The 7,536-nt window shown below is 38.9% G+C and overlaps 1 protein-coding gene across 1 annotated transcript in view; it reads left to right on the forward strand.

Moving 5' to 3' along the window:
• The window catches only part of tmem184a (transmembrane protein 184a), a 37,291-nt gene extending 31,103 nt beyond the window's left edge, over positions 1-6,188 (forward strand). The window contains 1 exon segment of the mRNA NM_213520.1: positions 4,645-6,188. Coding sequence (NP_998685.2) covers positions 4,645-4,877 — 233 coding nt within the window. The 3' untranslated portion in view covers positions 4,878-6,188.
• Positions 6,189-7,536: the final 1,348 nt, after the last annotated feature.

The following is a 7,536-nucleotide window of genomic DNA, read 5'->3' on the forward strand; positions in this document are numbered from 1 at the left end:
TGGATTGTGTTTATGTGCATTCCAGAAAGATCTATCTTATTGCCTTTCCTATTACCCACAATTTTCAGGGTTTGCCCAGCTCAAGTGCCCAAAAAGCCTGCAGGTAGAACAGAAGTCAGTGTGACTAAGATTGCTTCACCTCTAGTTCCATAGAGGTACCAGTTTTTGCCTAATAGTTAGGGAATTGGACTTGTGATCCAAAGGTTATATAGCTGCCCAGTGCTCCAGGTGTATGCTCACTCTGTGTGTTTATTTGTGTGTGATATCTCTTCAACCCCGCTCAAATTGGGGTTAAAAGCAGAAGACCAATTTCGAGTATGGGTAAAACCATACTTGACAAGTCACATTTTACTTCATATAGGCAGTGGTGGAAAGAGTACTGAAAATTCATACTTGAGGAAAAGAACCATTACCTGTCTAAAAATGTAGTGCAAATAGAGTAAAAGTGTCTGTTGTAAATATTACTCAAAGTATGAGTAAAAAGTAGCCCTTTAAAAGTACCCAAGAGTAGTAAGAAGTGAGTACTACGCTGTAAAAAGCTGATGAGTTTACATGTTATTTGTAAATTTTTGTAAACTTAACATTCTGTAGTGCATTTAGTTATTGCCCAGCAGGCACACGACGTCATAAGATGTTAATATTTTGTCAGATTTATTTTGTGACTTCAGTTGACCACAATTCAATGTCTAGCCAGCGTCTAAGGACAACATTATTTTGATGTCCAATAACGACGTCAAATGACGTTGATATTTGGTTGATTTTTAGCTTGTGAAAGTGACCAAAATCTAACGTCGAGCCAACATCTAAAACCAAAGTGATATTGACGTCAAATACTGACATTTTTTTAGTCAGGTATGGCAACCAAAAGCCAACTTCTGATAGACGTCACAGTGGTAACATACACACAACATCAAGCTCTAACATTATTAGATGTTGATTTTAGGTTGGACGTTTAATATTGACGACGGCCTAACGTAGGCTTCTGACATCAACCCAATTTTGATTTCCAAACAAAATACAACATCCCCATAACGTTGGGGTACAACGTCAATTTGATGTCATGTTGATGTCTTATGGCCGCTGGTTGTTTAAGGCCATTTCGGTCATCGCACAGTAAACATCTGTCATCTTTTCATCTACATTTACATTAAAAATTTAGTCATTTAGCAGACGCTTTTATCTAAAGCGACTTACAAATGAGGACAAGCAATTTACACAACTGTAAGAGCAACAATAAATAAGTACTGTAGGCAAGTTTCAGGTATGTAAAGTGTAAGAAGCAAAACATTAGTAATTTGTTTTGTTTTATTTTATTTATTTATTTTTTTGTAATACAGTTAGCGGTAGTAGTTCATTATGATGCGATTGACCTACTATGTGCGACTGATATTTCTAATCCCCACAGACAAGAAAATATAAAGCAGTGACTGCAGGCTGAAGGAAAGTAGTAGAGTAAAAGTACTGATAGAGTACTAAAAATGTACTCAAAAGAAAGTAAAAGTACACATTTTCAAAACTACTTCGTAAATTACAATTCCTGAGGAAGACTACCTAGTTACAGTAATCTGAGCATTTGTAATGTCACTTTACACCACTGCACATAGGTAGTTTTGTCCACATGAGACATGTCAAATATCACCTTGTTGCATTTGTCACAGCAAGGATTGTTTTCCTTGTGGCTGACTTAAAAAACAGGTCAGAAATACCTTATATGTTTACTTATAAGAGTAAGTAGATACAATATTTGAAAATATCCAGTAATTTGCTATTTTTTGGGCAGCCATGTGAGACACCGAACTAATTAGATCAACCAGGTCCAGATACACATTTTGTTGCCCTTTCTTAGTAATAAAGTATCTAAGCAACATTGCTCAATAAGTGCCCTTGTTCAACCTGCTTATTGAAGTAGCCTTATGCCCAAACCAATAACCCAACAACAAAAGTAAACCATGTTTACAACACTTTATTAATAAATCAGTTGATTTCCTGCGAGTATTGTTGAACAGCTGTGCTGGCATCAGAGGTCATGCAGCTGATTTGGTGCAACTGACACAGGCAGCTGGTGCTTGCGCTACTTTGATGCCACATGACCATGATCCAGCAGCAGTATGCATTAGATTTGTCAGGTAAAGATGGGTCTGTGTGGTGCCATATCTTCAGCTAACCTACGGTTAAGGGTGTGACGACATTCAAACTGAACTGAAAAACCATGATACACCCTATATTGTGATGCTTCCATTGAGTACCAAGGTACAACCCACCCCCAAGGCTACCAAATTTTGGACATGCTCCATAATGATAATGTGATTGTTCCCGAGTGACTTCTGGATACAAGGTTTTAGAAGGATCGGAATTTGGACATTTTGAATGTTGCAGCAAACGGAACCAAACCAAAGAGAAATGTACCATATGGTGGTCCAATACTAAGAATCGAACTGAATCATTGGTGTATCGTTACACCGCTAGCTTACATATCATTTGTTGACCTGCCATGTAGTTGTGAGGTCAGGTTTAAGGTTGTTGCTAGATCAGATATGGTTATGGCTGGAAGTTAGTTCATTCATTCATTCATTTTTTTTGTCAGCTTAGTCCCTTTATTAATCTGGGGTCGCCAACTTATCCAACAAGTTTTACACAGCGGATGCCCTTCCAGCCGCAACCCATCTCTGGGAAACATCCACACACACATTCACACACACTCATACACTACGGACAATTTAGCCTACCTAATTCACCTGTACCGCATGTCTTTGGACTGTGGGGGAAACCGGAGCACCAGTAGGAAACCCACGCGAAGGAAGGGAGAACATGCAAACTCCACACAGAAACGGCAACTGAGCCGAGGTTCGAACCAGCAATCCAGCGACCTTCTTGCTGTGAGGCGACAGTACTACCTACTGCGTCTACCCCCACCCCAAACCCTAAACCCAACCATCTCAGTAATGTAAAAACAGAAGTTGTACCCAGTGCGTAATCCGGCATGTTCACCGAAAATGGAGAAGTGTCGCGCTCACAAGTAGATAGCGTGGAGGAGCGGTGGTTGTTGGTTGGTACGGTGGATGGCGGAGAGGTGTCGTGGACGAAAGTGAAGAGTGTTGGGGAGTCACGGAAGACAGTGAAAGTGAACAGCGGACGAGGAAGGAGGGCGGATGAGGAGAGGGGTATATAAAATGAGGTGCTGGATCAGATTTTAGAGGTTCCGGATTTGGATCCGGCATGTTCCAGCACAAATTAAGCCCTGGTTGTACAGAGTATTATTTATGCTATCTATTAAATTACCCAATAAACTGAATTTTTTAACACATACTCCTACCTTAACCCTAAACCCAACCATCACAGTACTGTAACAAATATTAATTATTGTTATACAATGTCATAAATGCTGCTATATTGATATGCATATCGTAGTGATGTGACATTGTGCGCCGAGGCTTCGAAGCATTTATCAAAAAAGTTACATCTCGCAATGAAGCAGTGTACTGGAGCTATTTTCGTTTTGCCATAATCATGTGATCAGTGACTTCCGAAGCTTCATTTTTGCCTATACCCTCGTGACTGCTTCAAATTTTGATTCAAAGGTTCAAACACCCTCATGGGTTAGTAAGGTGTATAGCGAGAGGTTAGGTGTCGATTACATGCATTTCTACTGTTTCAAAGCACTGCACAGGTTCCACACACCAGTAATTAAACAAAAATAGAATAGTAATTTATAGTAAAAAGGTTTTGAAACGTACTAAAGTGTATAAGCGTATTTTTTGCAAGTATCTTTAAAGAAAACCACTGCATATCGTAGTATACTGTTTAGCAGAGGCCAGCTTGCGAATACAGTCTGAACTCTCAAAGCCTCTTCCTTAGAGCATTCGCCTCCCATACAGTAGTCGCCAGTTCGATCTCCGCTTGGAATGAGTGGGTGGGTGAAGGACTAGTTGGAATACGACAAATGTAAATTTATTTGAACATTATTTTACTAGTCATCGGTGGTATAATGTAACATACCTTATGTGTAAAACTACAGTAATTGATTAATTGTGTTTATATTACTGTTGTTGTGTTACTACATGAATGAGTTGGTCAGTTGTGAACATTTGATATTGCAAGGCCGTGCTTTCCCACAATTTAACCAGAAGAGGTCCTCATCGAGCTCTGATTTAGAAAGCTCCGAGTAACAAACCTTTTTCTGATACAATCAAGTCGAGCGCTTCACTGGTTAAGAAAGCTTTATTTCACAATCACTAGCACATCATACATTCGGCCGCGTATCCGATCTAGACTTTACCCAGTTTTAAATGATGATGACTGTATTTTAATGGCTTCTTACTGAAGACCAGGGGTGCTCAACCCTGCTCCTGGAGATCTACCTTCCTGCAGATTTCAGTTGCAGCCCATATCAAACACACCTGTATGTAATTATCAAGTGCTGTTCGGGGTCCTAATTAATTGGTTCAGGTGTGTTCAATCAGGGTTGGAGCTGAACTTTACAGCAAGGTAGATCTCCAAAAACAGGGTTGAGCAGCTCTGCTGTAGACTCTTATGGTTGCTTCATCCTCAATTTTCACACCCTTCTAATAGTCTAAAAATAATTAGAATAGCTCATTAAAAGTTTTGGATGTCCTAAATTTAATCTACCGTGTTTTTGTTTTGTAGAAAATGTGGCACCTATGCACAGCATATCCAGTGGCTTGAAGGAGACCATTAACCCTGGAGACATGGTTCAGGATGCAATCCACAACTTCTCTCCCGCTTACCAGCAGTACACCCAGCAGTCCACGCAGGAAGTGGTGCAGCCCAATGCAAACGGCAAACCGGGAATCAGCACCTCCAAGAGCACCAAAAAATCAGACAAAGTGATGCTGATCGACACAGATGATGAGTTCTAGCTTGAATCTGTCCTGTCCCTTCTATTTATTGAATCTGAAACTAATTTAACTCTTTCTAACTTTAATACCAATGCTAATCATGTAAATCAGCTCATGATTTGTTTTTATATATCTATATATGAAGAGATCTTAAAAAAGGGATCTGAGCACACCAGGAATGAAAGGAGATGGTGTCAGGAAGGGCTTGTTTTGTTTTCCTCACTGTAGTCCGGAGCTCATCCCGTTGCTGCAGTTGATCCCTGTGATGAAGAGTCCCACTTTTCTACCAAGCCAATGTCTTATAAACATGAGGGTGTTTGGATGGAAAGAATGAGGGAGCGACACGTTAGAGAGCCATCCTTGCATCTGTCCGTTTGAAGTATTTGCTCAGCATCCCTCTGCTGGTTCCCAGGACAAATTGAACGGCTCCCAAAGACGCCCTGGCTTTGGAGATGGCACTTCAAACATTTGTATGTGACTCTTTGAAACCTCCATATCAATCATACCACACGGACAAAGTGTGGGACTGAGCACTGGCCCCCCCTGTTTGATTCGGAGGTTCATTAATTTTCACACCAGGTCTTCAAAGAGAATATGATCTGATGCCGAAAAAAAGGAGAGTCTCCACCACTGTTGTGTATTTTAATTGCAGATCATTCGTATTCATCCAATGTTTGGTTGGGTAAAGCTTTAACCTATGATGTTTTAAGTGTTCAACAAAACAGGCGGTTACCTGGGCTAATTTGTTGACGTTAAACGATGTTGTTTAGCTCTCCGTTCAAGAGTGATTCGTTCTTTTTATGGTTTACATGTGTAAACAGTCCAAGATGAAATACTTCAGGCGTCATGAAAAAGCCATTGAAAATGTTTATTTACCGCTTGTTACCACAAAGTGAACTCCTGATCACTTTCCAAACAGAATTTGACGTCTTTGAAACCCTGCCTTTTGAAGTTTCTGAGCACACCGCTTGTTATGTCTGAATACAAAATTGTTTTTAAATGTTAGCCGGTATGTTTGTTAATATGTCTTGATCTTGTTTTGTTAATTATTTCTCGAAAATATACAGACTTGAGAATGTAATAAGTGTTCTCTTTACTTTATAGACAAAATAAGGGTGCCTATTTTGTCTGTAAAATAGCCATTAAACGAATGTCGGGAGGCAGCATTATACGAGTATAACTTGTGCCAATGATTGCTGCCTTATATATGTGGATGAAGGAAGTTGTGTTTATATATTGTGTGATTCCGAGTATGATATCTTATAAACAAGCTACCTGTACAGTTGGTTTTACAAATCTGTTCTCATAGGAAATAAATGAATGAGAGTGAAACTTGTTTCTTTTTGTTGACGTCTCCAACCAAAAAGACTTCAAATCAAACAAGATTACATGAGAAAAGCTTTATTTAAAAGTACAAAACAAACACTGCAGACTTTGTACAGGAATAATTTACCACCTCAAATTTAGCCAGAATGAAAGAAAACGAAATAAAAAACACAGAATGATTTCATTTGTACATGAGGGTAGTTCATTGAAAAGGAAACAAAATAATGTCAATAAAATAATTTAGAGGTTGAAAATAAAATAAATACCAAAGATTAACGTGATACAAGCTGATTAATGATGAGAATCATGAATATGATTAATCTACGTCTAGTTTTTGCTGCCTTTTTCCATATTTACAATCGCCGACTTGTATAGGAATTACGCCTATGAGACCGATCAAACAGGCAAATCTGTCCAACACGGGAAAACAAAATGACAACCCATTCATACAGTACTTAAATGATGACGAGCTCAACGTTAAAGGCACTATTTTAACTACAAACATGACTACTTTCCCCCAATACCTTGCAGTTTCATCTGAACATTGACAAATATAAAGTAATAATTTGGAGCAGCATACTTTATACGTCATGGAGGTTTTTTTTTTTTATAGGCAAGTGTGTATTAAAGAGCATTGGTGAAAAAAAAAATCCTATGTGCGTTCATGGTAAATAGCTTTTAAGGACTGACTGAGCACATATTATATATATATATATTTTAAAAAATAGATATATTCATATGTAAAATATAGAATAATTTATCATATTCAGCCCAAAAGGCCACATACAGCATACATTAAAAATAAAAAAGACAGGAAAAAGTACCCACTTAGTTTAAAGACCATCTTCACCATCTAACTGTGTTAGGAGGAACGTTTACTGCACAAAACCGCATGAAAATAAAGGGAAGTGTCTACAGGCCTCGCTCACAGGATGACCTGTAATGCCTCTGTCAGTACAGATCTTGTTTTTTAATCTGATCAACTGGCCAAAAAACACTGGCTTCCTTGTAAGGCTACAGAATACAGCTTCTTTGACAGCATGTTTGGTTCTTATTAGTTTGAATTACGGCATTACTGAAGGATGGAGTAGGGGTGTGCGATACTGGCAATAATGGTATCTATAGTAAGAATTTTCATTTTCTTTCGAAGTTCATTTATTCATCAGGGGTCCCCACAGTGGAATGAACCGCCAACTTATCCAGCATATGTTTTACTCAGCGGATGCCCTTCCAGCTGGAACCCAGTAATGGGTAACACTCATTTACGATTTAGTTTATTCAAGTCACCTATAGCGCATGTCTTTGGACTGTGGGGGAAACCGGAGCACCCGGAAGAAACCCACACAAACACAGG

The sequence above is a fragment of the Danio rerio genome, chromosome 3 (assembly GCF_052040795.2).
Source record: "Danio rerio strain M-AB ecotype USA chromosome 3, GRCz13ab, whole genome shotgun sequence".
NCBI lineage: Eukaryota > Metazoa > Chordata > Actinopteri > Cypriniformes > Danionidae > Danio > Danio rerio.